Raw genomic sequence first — 16,997 nt, 5'->3', positions numbered from 1 at the left:
TCTGAAAATCAAAGAATATATAATGAACACCAAGGTTTTTAAGTCACTGTCCCAAAGGCAGTTGGCCTTTATGGCGTGTGAGGAGAAAGTTAACTTGAATTGACCCAGATTTGGAATTAAACAATATTTTTGTTTTGCAAACATCCTCCCAAAGCGATTCATCTCATAGTGTTCAGATATTCTATTTTAATGCAGTGAGTGTACATGCACTTTCTTGATTTAAAAAAAAGTCATGATACTATCAGCAGCCTGCTCGAAATTTCAAACGAAGACCAACCCTAGTGTTTTGTAAAACCACAAGCTTTCCAATCTGCAGACGGTGGGTTTGAGGAAATGGTGTTCTTTAAAGAATCAGTGCAATCAGTTGATTTGGTAAGAAGCCTGATTTACTTTTGATTGTGGCATCAGCAGGACCTGACTGTAAAGAAGTGAACAGATCTGTTTTGACAGCTTTGTTCAAAATTATACAAAAATTTTCATAAAACACACAAGTCTAACTTATATTTTTATGCAAAATGATACCCATAATTTGCAACCCCCTCTGCCTGTACAGAAATGCATTTGAAAATAAATCAACCTCCAAAACCATAAGAGTATATGTTTCCTCCAGCATATCAATTCCCAACTTAAATGACCAAATATCGTCATTGTGGTAGTTGCAGCATTAAGCTCTAATCAAGGGTATGTAGGAAGAACATAGGTTTTCTGATCATTTCTTTGAGAGAACTTCCAAAAGCAATACAGAATATCCAAAATGCTGTGTCTAAAATGGGGGGAAAGAAAATCACGAAGGACTTTATGCAATTACTGTCTAGACACCATATGGAATAATAGTCTTAATGCTATGATGAGTACTTTCCATGGAAACAATTAGAATGCAGACTTCATGTATGTATTTCACATACAAGACACTAACAATAATAATTATTTAAAAACTTGGTTGCAACATGTTATAATGTCATTACATAGATTTAGCTATTGCAAAATTTGATTTTGTGGCCTTTTAATAAGATACTATTAATATTTTATGTGATTAGTAAAAGTACAGTAAGTCCAAAGTTCCATTACTACTAGAGAAACAATATTAATCTAATTGTACTTATGGTGCCGCAATCCTAGATTAAGGATGCTTATATGCAGAAATATTGAAGTCAGATGATAGTGCAAGACAAATTCCTCATGAATGGGACAAAACAAATTGCACAGATGCAACGGTGCAATAACAAAACAAAAATCTCAGCATAATTAACCTTAATTTTAGGTTGAAGCAGAAACCCTTTAAGACTTTGAGAGCTGGGAGGACAGGTGTACTAACCTCAGCATCCTTGGAATAGCTAATAACACTAGTGGAGGCCATGATCATCTGAAACCAACTCTAGGCCAGCCACACTCTTAGGATGTTTGAATTCCAACTGCCAAAGCAAATCTTCTTCACCTAACTTAAGGAATGTATTCAAATGAGATGAGGACAAAGGAATTACCTCCCTGAAAGTGTCCCTCAAGAATTGCAACATAGATGTCGATGAATGGGAGACCCTCATTCAAAAGAAACTGACTTAGAGGAGACTCCTCTACAAAGGGACACAATTCTTCAAGAACATCTGTGAGCAAGAGGAAGTATGGAAAAGGAACCGGAGAAAGGAATGCCAATGCTCTTAAGGCCAAGGACCACATTCACGTTTTGGAGATACCTACCAAAGCTTTTGTCAGAGCTGCAGCTCTAGCATCAGGCTCATGCTCACAGAACCCATGACCAGTGATATGGAATTTGTTAGGTCGTCAATTATACTCATTAGCGAGTAATTGTTGACGACGACTGTCTGCCATGATAATGTCACTTAAACTAATAGATGATGTAGCTGCTAAACATAAAGCTAAGCACTAAAGTGTGCCACACGCCTAACGTAAAGGTCTCCAAATGACTGCATGAGTGGCAGAATCGGTGATAAATTTAAAGTCCCAAAAGTCAAACAATACCTAGCTGGAGTGAGACAAAAAAGATATATCTTTGGTTATTGAGCTTACTGAATATTTAGCTTTCTCTATTAATCATTGTATAATTAATCAGTCTAAGGTGTTAAATTAGAGGTAGAATTTTGATTCTGTAATTTTGAAATTTTTTTAATCCTACTATAGTCTGTACTTTCTTTATTTTGTGTATGAAGTTAGCTCAATGGTCCATATTAAATTATCAAATCAATTCAACTGTTTAGTTCAAGAAAGTAATCAAGTAACTAGCCTGGTGCCACACTGCATTAGCACACTGACATGTTGCACCACAGAATCGAAACATATGAAATTTATTTTGTGAATGTTTATGTAAGGATTTCTCAATCCAGCCAAGCTGTCCGGAGTGGCACAAAGCAGAGACACAGAGGTGCAGAATAATGACTAAAAAATGAGTTAATACTAATGCACCTATTGTGTTGGATGATTCTAAGTAGCACAGGTAGGAGAAACAGGCCTCCTGTACTCGTCTCGGCAGACATGTATAATAGCTTAAAAATGTGTTGCTGGAAAAGCGCAGCAGGTCAGGCAGCATCAAAGGAGAAGGAGAATCGACGTTTCGGGCATAAGCCCTTCTTCAGGAATGAGGAGGGTGTGCCAAGCAGGCTAAGATAAAAGGTAGGGAGGACGGACTTGGGGGAAGGGCGTTGGGAATCAAATGCATTGAAAACTTATATATAAAAAAAAGGAAATGAGGAACTTTTGTACCTAATTTAGGTTTCTTATCTTAAAACCTAGTGTTAGAGTTTGTAATCAAAATTTGTCAGCTCATGATTAGTTGGTAACACTCTCATCTGTGAAGCAAAAACTTCTGGATTCAATTCCTACTCCAGTACATGAGCAAAAGAATCAAGACTGACTTGTCAGTACAGTACCAAGCAGGTGGCGATACCTGATGACTGACAATTTCACCAGATTTCCTTTTGTGAGAAAAATCAAAGTTATGACCGCAGCAATAATTGTTGGTATATTAACTATCATTTTCTGCTTGTTTGGTGTTCCTCAACAAATTTTATGCAAGACTGGTCCCCACACCGCACCTTCGAAGATTGTGAAGGAAATAGAATATTCCTTTCCTCATTATTCTCAATCGAGTGATATTGCAGAATACACATCACATACAGTGAAACAAAGAAATATTAAATGCAAAGCTACTTGATAAGATTTTTAGGTAATTATTTCAAATCTATAAGCCACCCGACAAAGCAATGGTTTATCCTCCCCAGTAGCTTGTATGTTTGTAAGACAGATCCACATATTTCTCTTATCACATTCTCTGACCATTCAACCACATGTGCATAATGCGTTTTTGAAAAAATTGAGAAAATGGTGCCAGAGCATGATCAACTTGCATACGGACACTTAACCCAACTTGAATCAGGACAAAGCGTTGGATTTCTTTTCTCTTTGTTCAAATATGTGAGTTTGTGAAAAGATACTACAATATTGTTTACAGCGCAGATCATCTAACATTCTCTACAAAATTAGTAATTATATAAGGACTTGATCTGGTCATGTAGTACATCCACCAAAACGTTATCTCAATGTATAAAGATTGGCGTATATCCTTGCTTATATTGATCAGAACTCATTTCCTATCTTCAAGGAGAAAAAGGTGAATGCTGCATTATTGCACAGATTGCAGCCTTTGAGACAGCTAAATGACAATACAATATGTGAAACTCTGGAATGAAAGGTACCCATCTTACTGTCTGTGCATTCAGTTGATAATCAACCTGTTTGTCAGTCTAACAGTCAACTATATATATAATGTAATAGTAATCTAAGTAATTATATAACAAAATATAAAGATAAGTAAGTATAAGCAGACGGGAACCTTGCGAATCTATGTACAACAAGGTCCCATACACAGGATGTCAATGCAAGTTTAACAATAGTATTTTGCACTATCCTGTCTTTCCTTAGTAAAATCTGGTGGAACAGTCAAAGAGATCAGAACAGCTAAGTAGTCAAAGAATTATGGGATATTTCTAGCTCAGATTCTCCCTTCCATCTACCAATCCACCCATCCCAAGGTTTACAATATCATCAAACTTAAATCTACCTACCCACTACCCTGTTGGTAGTATACAGTGGAGCACTTGTAAAAATGTTTTTGAAAGGCTTGGACCTCAAAATGGACAGCCCACTTGAAGAACTAGTCTCTATCATTCACATGTTCATTATCTGGATTCCGTATAATATGTTTTGATGCTGGTAAAATATCCATTCTTTCTTATCCAATGTAACAGAATACAATGCTCTAAGGGAATATTAGATTAATGCATAAAGGAGACAGAAGTAGAAGGATAAGTTGTTGTTTAAGTTTAAGAAAATGGAAGGGGCTCATGTGCAACATACAGGATAACATCAACTAGTTGGGCTGAATGGTCTGCTTCTGTGCTGTAAAATACGACACAGTGGTAGATTGGCAGTTGCAGTCTCCAAAACAATTCTAAAGTTACCTTAATTTTATTCAACCATCAAAATAAAACTTCCTGGCCAATTAACCACGATGGTGCAAGTTCTGCCAGATTGTGCAGGTGTGAGCTTTTTCCAACACCTTTAATCTTCTGCTTTCAAACTCCTTTGCCCTCATCCTTTTAACTGCATTACATTATAAATACAATGGGTATGAAATTAAATCAAGAACAATGCCTTCCATCCTAAGAATTTTCCTTTAGCTAACAAAACAAATATAATTTAATTTAGTTATTTCACTTAAAGGTATCCTATAAGTAGACGTTTTATTTTCCTCTACTAATCACTTTTACTTCCATCACTGCACCCAGCATCATTCACATCAATAAGATTCCTTCTTAAATTCTGGTTTTACCCATGCCTAAATGAAAACCACAATATAGAAGATTGGAAATTTTAACTCTTCAAGGTTGAATCACTTCACTTTGTTTTAACAAATTAAAGATGCATCACGAGTTACACAATTATACAATGAAACCATTTAATTCCAGTTCATTTGTGCTATGGTTGGGGGTTGGTTTAATTCAGTTGACTGGATGGTTGATTTGTGAAGCAGTGTGATACCAACAACATGGGTTCAATCTCCACACCAGCTGAGGTTGCAATGAAGAACTCTCAACCTCTCCCCTCACCTGAGACATGGTGGCCCTCTGGTTAAATCACCACCAGTTGTGTCTCTCTAATGAGAGAGCAACCATATGATGACTTGATATACAGTCAGCAACTGTAAAATGCAAAGCTGATAGGAACAAACACAATGCAAATTGCCGTGCAAGGTAATAATGAAGTTTAAAACTTTAATCATGCCAAAATTGCACCAATTTTCATTGTCAAGTTGTGAGCCTTAGTACTGTAAATTCTCTTCAAATCATCATTCTTGTACAAATATATCGACAGTATAGAGCATTTCAAAATCTTTGTCACATCTCCATTGAAAGAGACAAAAAAGTGTTCTTTGACATTGTCAAATGTGCTAAAGTACACATAAGAAAGTCCGATTAACTTAGCCCTAACTTAGTCATTCTCGTGCTTTTCTCATGGCAAAATATTCATTATTTTGTAAATTGGGATGATGCAATTGTTAAGGGTATAAGTGAAACCAATTTGGGCAAATATTGGTGACCAGCAGCTCACATAAAATGGGATTTGAAAACATACAAATTTGGAGTAGGCATAGGCCATTTAGCTACTTGACCCTTCTCCACCATTCAATGACATCAAAGTTGATCTTCTACCTTAACCAACTGAATTAGGGCATCAGCTGTTGCTCAGTTAGTAATGCAATTACCTACAAGTCAAAATGTTTATGGTTTAATTCCCAACCAAAATTTGGACACAGAATTAAATTCAGTGTTGCTATACTGTTGGAGGTGTCTCTTGGTGGGCATAAAAGAACCACTGAATTATATACCTGGTGTTCTGGGATAATAAATATTCATTACTTATCCCTCAAGCAACAACAGATTATCTGATCATCATTGCTGTGTTATATGCTGTGTACAAGCAGTCTACTCTATTTCCTACATTACAATAATGATTGTTCCTCAATGGTTGCAAAACAGTTTGGGATATTTGCTAACTTTGAAAGATGCACTATAAATGCAAGCCCATCTTTTCTTTGACCCTGCTGTCCCATTCTTGATTCACTTAATTCCCAAAACACAATCAATCTCAAACTTGAATGTAGTTGATGACTGAGTATCCTTAAGCCTCTGCACTAGAGAGCCCCAAAGATTCGGAAACTTCATAGTCATCTCCTTAGCTCCACATCCCACTAAATGGTTGACCCCTTATCCTTAACGTATGACAGCTAATCCTAGAGTCTCCGGAAGATGAGCTCTGATAAGCAGCAACACACACGTACTATTAGGCTGTCCAAGAATTTCACTACCCACAGTCAACAAAAAGGCTGTCTTTCAGAAGGTGCACCAATGTTAATATTACTGTAATGACTTCAGTTGAAATTTAACTGCAGAACCACATTCATATCTGATTCCTCAGGATGCACTGGACCCAGAAGTGGACCTGAGCACCACACCCATCGATGTACTCAATACCCTGGCTCCAACCATCACCTCAGTAGTTGATGGATTCACATCTGAAAGTTATGGCCCTTCCCTCATTGAGACTAAGGCGAAGTAAAAGGGATTGGAAATGTCTGAATTGGTTTTAATTTGGAACTTGAGTGTTGAAAGCTAAAATATATGAAACAAAGGCCTGAAGCAGCCTGGATTTTCTATTTGAATTTTTCTTCCTACAACTTAAATTGATTTTTAGGATACTTCTACTAAATGAATAATTCTTTACTAAGTCCGTACAGAATAATCTATGGAACAAAAGCAGATGAGTCCATTTTAACGTTTGTTTTCCAACTGGAGTTTATCTACCAGCTCCACCATTACTGGTCAAAGTGTGGAAGATGTTTAGCCTTCACATATTTCCTATTTCATTACTTCACAGAGGACTTTCTGTAGGTCTATTTGTAAAAGAAAAACATATTCATAAAAATTTGAGTTCAGGATCTCAAGACACATTGAAGTATTTTATAGCAAATAAAGTATTTTTGAAAACTCATCAATTGTTGTAATGTTGGAGAATGGTCATCCAATTTCTGCACAGGAAAGGCACACAAACAGCAATATGATAGTGGCCAGATAACCTGTTCTTAGGTGCTTTTGAGAGATAAATATCATCCAGGACACTAGAGAAGACTTCCTATTCCATATCAAAATAATGATACAGGACATTTTACCCCTGCTGGAGAGGGCAAATGAGCTCACGTAAATGAGCTCCCAATCCACAGCAGACTGAAAGGGAATCCATTCCATGTCACTTTAGTAGTTTTACTGTGTCCTAAGAAAGAAGCAGTGCAAGAATGGACAAAATTAGAACATTTAGACAGTACAGTAATAACATAATATGACAGAAACTTAGAAACTTCTTTTGAATATATCTGGGTCGCACTTAAACCAGGATTGCTCCTATCCAGCATTAACATCCTTAACTTTAAGACCCAATGAATAATAGAAGTTGTCTGAATACAAGATGATTCTTGATCAAAAACACTACTGTCATGTCAAGTTCATTTTTATCAATAATTCACAGAAGCAAAATACTTTCCTTAACTACAAATGTGGCAGGTGTATAAATCACATCTTGTTCAATTAGATTTTAGAAAAAGCTTGTCCTCTTAACAAGTGGGCTTGAGGAGATAATCTATGATAGTGCAAGGATAATTGAGCTCAATAACCAATCATACACTCGATTTGATGAACATCAAGTTCTTTGGAGCACTACCGTGCTACTGTATCCCCATTACTCTGTTCCACTGTTTCAAAAGCAATTGCCAGTGGATTTTATTCCAGAATCCAAACAATCCACCTGGGAACATCAGTTAAAATCATTAGGTCTGTAAAGAACAGCTGAGAACAAGCAGTCTCTTTCCAGTTGTCTTCCTCTGTACCTTGAGTGGAATAATTATGGAAAAGGGTTGCTACAATACAATGACTGAATAAATCAAAGTTCTTTTTGTTAGATAGATTCTGGGATTTTAAGTGGTGTTTTTGGGTAGCATTCCCGTTTCCATCCATTGAATTACTGTCATTCAGTAAATTATATTCAGTTTGTATTATGGAGAATTCCAAATTTTTTACCAGTGTTTAGGGATTGCATTCCATGCATTTTTCCATGAAAACTGGCTACCAGTGGCCTTGGTTATAGTGAAAAAATTGGCTGTTGCTTTGTTGTAATGCTGTGTTGAAGTATAATTATATACTTCAACCAACCAAATTTTACTCAGGTTTTTAAAATCATTGTTTTCAAATCCAAACACGTGATATTGGAAGAGTCAAGAATAGAATTACACACATTTTGATTCAGATAATTGTTCCTTTGATGTGCCCAATAATAGATATCTTTCTAATTCGTATAAATAAACTTTGGGTCTGCAAATAGCTTAACAGAAAGGATTCTGAACACATAATTTGTTACATCCTGTCTTTTATCAGCCTTCCTAAATGATATTACCAAGCAGCTCTTAATACATCCGTGGTTCTCAATTAGTAATGTAACTATGAAAAAAACTTCTTGAGCTGTTTAATATGTTCTTCAATGGACTTTTCCTGCTGGAATTTCCAATTACTCTCACAAGTAATTGCTTAAAAAATATTTGGGCTGAAGAGATTGTTGAGCCCTTGCCTTAAGAAGTGAGATCTTAGTTAAAAACATCATTATGTCTACTTCTAAACAGATGTTAAAAGTAATTCGTAGTTTAGAGGAAAGACAGACTAATGTGAGATGCATGACCATTTTTCTCACATATTTTGGAAATGGAGTGTAGTTATTATCAAGAATTTACAATATACTAAATGGTTTGTTCAATCATAGAAGTTGCTTATTGGGCACAATAGCAAACAACAACTCTGGATTCATTACAGTTGATTTAGTATTAAACATCCCTAACCTCTCAAATTTTGCTCATCCTCTATTCAGTTGGGCAATTTTAAAAGGAAATGATGCAGTGACTTTGCTATTTATTTGCATTAAATCTGAAGAAATGTTGTCAATGTTTTAGCATGACTTCTCTAGCACCTGGGAAACCAGAGAAGAAACAGCATCACAAACGGAAGGAAAATGAGAAAAATAACAAAATCTTTCTAATTATGTCAAAATTTACTACTTGTATTATCACAGCTGACAGGAATATTGATAAAGCACCCATCTAATTTCTGTTGTTGGCTGAAATGTTTGCTTCAAAGTATCAAGGTTACTACCAAGATGTCTGATCTAGAAGAAACATAACAAATCACTTAACATAAGCTTCCAAAAAACTGTTGCTTGAGAATAACAAAATATTGCATTAGCACGCAATAATTCTCTAATGATTTGCTATATAGGTCACTAGAACAGACAGGAGTTTACATTGTCAGCTTGCTGATATTTTTAGCATATCCACATTTCCAGATTTCAACTTTAAATTTAAATGGGTGGCAATTAAATATGACAACTCTTTTAATTATAAAAAGAAATGTTGAGGTTTTGTGTTATCATAATACTCCTTTTTAGAAATGTTATCCTTTAATTCTTTTATCAACAATTTCAATTACTGCAGATTAGCAAAGATCACATGGAATACAGCTTAAAATGTATCTGCAAATGACCAAGAATTATCTCGCTTTACAAAATGCAAATGTCTTCACAATGTGGTGACCTAGCAATGATTGCATATTGGTATAGTTCAGAAGCCTGCAGCTCCATGCTGAGCTCAGCCTTAAAACAATTAATCTGTATCACTGTTAGACTGTTGATAGACATCTCAATATATACTTCTAATTTAAAGTTGTCTTTGATACAAATTCATACAAATCAGATGGCCGTGTTGTTGAATCTGACCTGCTCTTCCATGCTAGTCAAACTCTTAACTACAGCATGCAAACAGGTAGGCAGCTTGATACAACTCAATATATGCCCTGATTCAAAATGCTTGAATGACCGGCTTAATTTCATAAAGTCTAATCTGAAAAGAATTCAATCTACCATGCCAGCAGTGCAAAATTACATCATTGAAAACAAGAATTAAATGGTAAGGAATCATGAACAGTTTACTTGTTAACAAGGTGTTACCAAATAGTCTCTGAATAATCTTATTCAATGTAATTTTGAATAGACTTTTGAGAGAGGAATGTAAGTCTCTTAAACAGTTTCAAATAAAGCATTGTTCAAGTCTTGTGATTGTTACATAGCTAAATTATTATGTCTTGATTATATCCAAGAACTGAATTTATAATATATGTGACAGGAGTTAAATTTAGCTCCTAGATTTCAGAGATTGGAACTTTCAGCAGTATCTTGATTCAGAAATCAAGGATAGTTGTTGAGTATTGCAAGAAATAAACATATAATCCATTATTTGAATGTCTTTCACAAGAAGGATTATAGGATATGCTCTTTATGGGCAACAGCAGCAAGTTAACTGACTACCCCTAATTTGCAATCGCAAAATATTTAAAACATTGCCCACGGCATTATGAATAGATAAGGCTGTACAAACTTTATAATAACTGTCTTCACTTGCAGGATCCATTTGCCTCTATTTAGATTAGATTAGATTACAGTGTGGAAACAGGCCCTTCGGCCCAACAAGTCCACACCGACCCACCGAAGCGAAACCCACCCATTCCCCTACATTTACCCCTTACCTAACACTACGGGCAATTTAGCATGGCCAATTCACCTGACCCTGCACATCTTTGGACTGTGGGAGGAAACCGGAGCACCCGGAGGAAACCCACGCAGACACAGGGAGAACGTGCAAACTCCACACAGTCAGTCGCCTGAGGCGGGAATTGAACCCGGGTCTCTGGCGCTGTGAGGCAGCAGTGCTAACCACTGTGCCACCATGCCGCCCTACTCCACACAGTCAATTGAATACTTTGTGGCAAACAATAGCATTTTGGGAAGAGTTGGACTGTTATCAATTCAAGAGATGGGCACACGATTGATTGTTGTACAAGATTTGCACGCTTAATCCTCAAATTGAGAGAGACTAGTTCTTCACACAAGGAAAATACTCTGAATAACTATCAAGAAGTTATAATTGAGGGCTTTAGGTTACAACACAAAGAGAATAAAGCTTAGGCATTTATCAATGCCAGTATACGATCAGTTCAGCATTGTTACAAAGGGTGTTGGATATATATCAATGTGAAAGCAGCAGTTTAATGCTTTCCAATCAGATTCCAGCCTGACTCTTGAGAACATTGAAAATCCAAGAGCAAGACAAGGACATCTGAGATTGGTTGGGCTACTCACAAGTTGTAATATAGCTTCAGTCCTCTAAACATATGCCTAGGTTGGATTTTGAGGCAGTAATGAGAGCAAAACTGCCGGTATTTGCTGTAAACACTTCTCTGAAATTGAAGCAAATTTGCCCATGCACAGGGAAATGAAAATATCCAGAAGCTGACTTCACTGATTCAATACTTTCCCCTTGGATGTGCTGCTAAAGGCTATCTGAGACCGCAATTAAGTAGTAATTACTGATTAAGCTTTACCTTCTTACGCTATCTGTCTCACTGTCAAAAAAAATTGAAAGCGATGCATCTTGTTGAAGAATCATAACTGGGGTTTTAACTGCATACTTAGTACATAATTATTCTGGAACAGTTCTGAAAACTATTATGAAAAGTGATTTATATATTTATGGAATGTCAGGTTTCTCCATTATGACATCAAATGCTCACACAACTTAATTTTCAAAAAGTTTGTTCATGATATTTCAGTTACTACCATGATCGTGTGTTTATTTTTTCATGTATTTACTTGGCTCTTTATAAAGTCAGAATAGATTAGAAGACGCAGGAGCATAAATAGGCCATTTAGCCCATCAAGACTGCAAAATCATTCATTAAGATCATGGCTGAATTGTTTCTGATCTTGACTCCACTTTCTATGCATGACTTCATAACCCCAGAATTTCTTGTCTGAATCAACCAGTTATCTATTCAGTGATCCAGCCTCCACTGCTTTCTTAAGAAGACAAATCCCGAGACAATAAAATTTGGTCAAAAGTGAAAAAAAGTCAGTGTACTATACTTCCTGGCACACTATCTATCAGACTACTTCAATGTCACTGTCTGCTTACCCTCCAAAATAACATCTCTATTGCTGATCATTTGGAAACCCCCTTGACTTTGCATTTGATTCCAATGAACATTGGGCAAGGAGAAATCTATTGTCACTAGTTTTTTTTGTGGGCAGCTTTCCTGAGGTCAACAAGAAGTGACATTGCTTCAACAGTGACTGTGAAATCCACACCATTCTGTCCATTGAATCACCTGTGTATAATTCAAATGTAGCCACTGCCTTCTACTGTCTCAGTGCATTAAAAAAGCTGCCTGGAAACCAAAGCTCTGAGTATTTCCATAATGCTATTCTCCATGCTTGTCACAATGAACCCAAAAAGAACAAATTGGTATGTATATTCAAAGATTCACAGCATGTAAAATTTGAAGACAATGTAACTTGTAATATGTAGCAGACCCAGAATTTCATTGTGATTCAATGAGTGCAAAGCTGCTTTGTCACTGATTTCAATGTGAGGCATAATGAAATGTATGGCATAACTTTAATATGCCAGATGCATATAACATTTTAGGAATAGTAGCTTCAATATAGTGCCATCTGAAATTCTGTGGTGCTGGTGGTTGTGGTGGGGGGGGGGGGGTGGTGAGGGGTGGGGAGAGGGTTGCCACTGTTCTGGGCAATACTTAAATCTTGTCAAACACTGAAATAGAACATCTGGTGGTATTTAATTTTTTAACATTTATAAAACTAAACATAATAAGACTTGTATTTACGTGGCATTTTTCACAATCACTGATATATCAAAGCACTTTGTAGTCAATAAAATGTTTCTGAAGTGCACTGTTATAATGTAATAAACACAAATGCAAATATGTGCGTAATAAACTCATGGACAATGACCCGATCATCTTTTGTTTAAGCGTTGATTGAAGGATAAATATTAACTTAAAAACTGAAAAACACCCTGCTCTCTTTTACAATAATGCCATGAAACCATTTATATCTACCTAACAGGGACTCAGTTAAACACTTCATCTGGAAGATGGCACCTCAAACAATCCAGAATTCTCTCTGTGCTCAAATTCATGACTTTGTCTTAACAGTATATCTTTGTTGTCAGCATATTGTATGATACTCATTTGTACAGCCAGACTACAGACCTTTTTTTATATTCATTCACGGGATGAGGGCATCACTCACTCGGCCAGCATTTATTGCCTATCCCTAACTGTTACGTGTCAACCACATTGCTATGGGTCTGGAGTCACATACCAGACCAGATAAGGATGGCAGTTTCCTTCCCTAAAGAACATTAGTGACACCAGAATGTTTTTTTTTCCTGACAATCAACAATGGATTCATGGTCATCATTAGGCTCTCAATTTCAGATGCATATCGAATTCAAATTCCACCATCTGCCTTGGCAGGATTTGAACCCAGCTCCCCAGAACATTACCTCGGTCTCTGGACTAACAGTCCAGCAGTAATCCCTAGGTCATTGTCTCACCCAATGTAAATTAAAGCATTTTTCTCCAATGTTCACCTTTTGAATCATAGGACTAAATTACTATCATAAATTAATTGAAAACGTAACACTTCATTGATATGTTGTCAAGTGCATTCATTTTATATGAAATCAGGTGTTACTCTGATGTAAGAGATTATCTTTTGAAATATGAAATATTATTTAACCAGAGAATTGTGGTGAAATATTCACAGTGCTGCATAAGATATGACCATTCACCTCTTTCACTTTCACATGTAAGTTGGCAATGCCCATTAAAAACTCCATAACAATAAAACTAAAGTTCAGGGTTTATTACAACAGTCTACCTTTAGTGGAAAACAGTCTGTAGTCTGGCTGTACAAATGAGTATCATACAATATACCAATTACAAAGGTCTACTGTTAAGTCGAAGTCATAAATTTGAGCACAGACTTGAAGCAATTATAATATATCATATTCACTTTTTTCATAATATTTGACAGGTCTGTTGAATGTCAGCTCGAGGACAATATTCTATTTACAAATTACTTACGCAGCTTTCATAGTCTGAAAAAAATATTCTCTACACTTTCCCTTGACTGTTAGATGAACACTGTGACCTAAATTACCTAACGAAAATTACAGCTCCCACCCCCCCCCCCCCACTTAAAAAGAGAACTCCTCAGGAGGTATCTGATTACCTGAATTGAACTGTCATCTTTATAAAACTTCCGAAAATAGTTACAGAAAACAAGTCAGTTAACTTTTAGTCCAAACTTCCAGTGCCCGACTTTCCCTACTGTTAATTCAAAACAATATTCAGCAGGAGGTACTGACAGCAAAAGCTTAAGTGACAAAACATCATGGTCCTGAAATGACTCCATGGGATACCGGCTGACAAACACTTAACTGCCGCTTTGAAATTCTTCTTTCTGCTATTTCAGTGGAACCGTCAACCCATTTGGTTTTAAATGAGTTATTGTAAAAAGGGTAAATTTATTCCAAACCCATCAATGTCGCCAATACAACAGCAGAGAGTGAACATTAAAGTGATATGTCAGGATCCCACGCAGTAGTTCCCGGGCCCATATTTTTGCACCTTGTCTTCAAAATGCTGAGAGTTTGGCGAAAGGCCAGTCACTCTCCTGGTATATGAACTCTCTCTCTCTCACACACACACACAAAACCCACCACCGTTCCCCAGCGCCGGCGACTGGGGTGAGTCCATTCTATGGGGTTATACTGAACTGTTGTCTTCAAACACACGTGCTTATTGTACTTGGCGAAGTTCAGGCCAGCTCCCGAGCTGACATTCCTGTTCTTTCTATTTGACCTCTGTCGGACTACAGTGCATCAAGCAGGTCCTGCTGGTTTATTACCTAATTTGAAGAAATTCTCCATTGTTTGCAATAGTCGAACGGTTGACCATAGATACATACCGGTCATTTCAATTTCTAATCACTCAAGATGTGCCTCTCTCCTCAGAGAAGACGGTCACACTGTTTTGACAATAATGGATTTCTTTGGCTTATTTATTCTATTACTCGACGTGATAAAATGAGCCTATCAAAGTCCACAGAATTTTAGTGTAAACTCCCTGACCATCATTTTCTTTGTAAAGAAAAAAAGAATGGTTGAGCCTATCTCTGAGCAGCTCACTGTAAACAACGCCAACACGCTGCTGCCTGGAGCTGCCCGGAGCTGCCTGCATCGCTCGCTGTTGGCAATGGTTTCACTTTTGTCAGTTCCATACCCAAGTATTCTCTCTCTCTCTCTCTTTCTCAGACGAATCCTCTAAAAACTGAAGCAGGGGAAAATGTCCCCACTTGACTAAATATCGGTTCTTTTCCCCCGTTTAAGGAAACATTGCAGCACCAACCTCACAGAGTAGCCTGATGAGAGCCGATCAAGCCAATGTACCGTCAGGTCTAGGTCGGTTTAATTTCAATAGAGCGTGAAAACCCTAGACACTGAAGTTTACCCACGCGTGATTGTTTCACATATATTCCAATTAGGCAGCCACTAAATGGTAATCAGATTAAGTCACCGGAAACTGAATTCAACTCAAGATTCACAATAGTGGGGACGCTTTTAATCAATTTCCAACAATACTGCGGTTTCCCCCAATGGAACACCAGCAAAACTGTTAGGTTTAAACAAGGCTTCACAGTTTCTTAGACAACACAACTGACGCCTTGCTTACCAGGTCACATCACTTTAAAAAAATAAATGCATTTAAATGGAAATTATTTCTCTTTTAAATTTGTCAAACAATTTCGGCAAGTGTGCGGATTTCCGTCATCATAGTGAATGCAAAAATGTAAAGGAGGATTCTGTACTCGGAGCCAGTGCAGTTTGACTCCTAACCGGGGGACAGGGATGGGCCATCTTTATCTTATCGCTCTCCCCACCTCCCCCCACCCCAGCCGCCCCCTGCCCAGATTTCACAGCTTCACTGGAACGGCATCTGCAGACTCTCGGGACTCAACCGAGAGTTTTCTCCTCAACCTCGGTCTCATTCCCCTTCCCTGGGAGAGGAATCCCTTCACATACCGATTCAGACCAGGATAGCGGGAACTGTCCCAGCCCAGGCTGGCGGCAGTTTTTCAAGCGATCAGTCAGAAAGTATGAAGAGAGAACAATACCTACCTGTCATCGTAACAGAAGTCAGCACGCAGTGTGTTCAGATATAGGGCAATAGCAACCGCGCTGCACACACATTCAGAAATCATGTCTACTTCAGTATCGCATCGATTCCTCTGTTCACCTCGCTGGCATGGATCCGCATCCTCGGGCTGTTTATATATATATATATATATATAGCTGTTGTTTTGCTTTTCCTCTTCCTTTGGCCCCCCCTTTTTAAGTCTGTAACCTCACAGCAGACCGCAAGGTGCTGCTGGTGGCCCCGGGACGTAGACTCGCTGTGCAATCGGTCCGCTACATTTAGCAATCCGCTTTTTCATGTGTGTGTGTGTGGATATAAATATATAAAGGCTGCAAACAGTGAATGAGTGTGTGTGTGTGTGTTGCTGCTTGTAAGAGCGGAGCCGCGTGTGGGGACCCCCGCAGGTAATAGGGCGCATGCGTATAGCCCCGCCCCCTCCTGCCCCTCCTCCCGCCCCTGTCAGTTTCATTTCAGTTTCAGACAGGCAGCTCCGCTGCAGCTTCTGCTCCGTCCGGACTCTCTGTGCTACTGTCACTCAGCAACACTGCACCTGCACCGTGTGCATTAGCTCCGAGGGGGGAAAAATCCCCTCCTCTCCATATGAAATTGCAGCGCTTTAACCTGCCAAAGGGTCTCTTCTCTAAGTAAGATGCGACAACGTGAGATTCAGGCCATGCCCCAGCGTTAACTCTTGATGCGATGCTGTCGAAGAGAGTTAGAGATTCTCCGCTCATTCTGCTTTTGCAAGGACACGCTTCCCTGGACCATCAA

The 16,997-nt window shown here is 37.9% G+C and overlaps 1 protein-coding gene across 3 annotated transcripts in view; it reads right to left on the bottom strand.

The window, feature by feature from the left end:
- The window catches only part of tmtc2a (transmembrane O-mannosyltransferase targeting cadherins 2a), a 181,997-nt gene extending 165,361 nt beyond the window's left edge, over positions 1-16,636 (bottom strand). The window contains exon 1 of one of the 3 annotated variants that reach the window (XM_043709687.1): positions 16,208-16,636. In XM_043709687.1, coding sequence (XP_043565622.1) covers positions 16,208-16,290 — 83 coding nt within the window. In that variant the 5' untranslated portion in view covers positions 16,291-16,636. Of the gene's footprint in view, positions 1-14,749; positions 14,830-14,997; positions 15,022-16,207 lie in introns of those variants that run through there. The other 2 variants (XM_043709689.1, XM_043709688.1) reach the window with 2 other exon arrangements.
- Positions 16,637-16,997: the final 361 nt, after the last annotated feature.

The sequence above is a fragment of the Chiloscyllium plagiosum genome, chromosome 19, assembly GCF_004010195.1.
Source record: "Chiloscyllium plagiosum isolate BGI_BamShark_2017 chromosome 19, ASM401019v2, whole genome shotgun sequence".
NCBI lineage: Eukaryota > Metazoa > Chordata > Chondrichthyes > Orectolobiformes > Hemiscylliidae > Chiloscyllium > Chiloscyllium plagiosum.
Note: the sequence above shows the minus strand (reverse complement) of the source record. Positions and strands in the feature narration are given on the sequence as shown.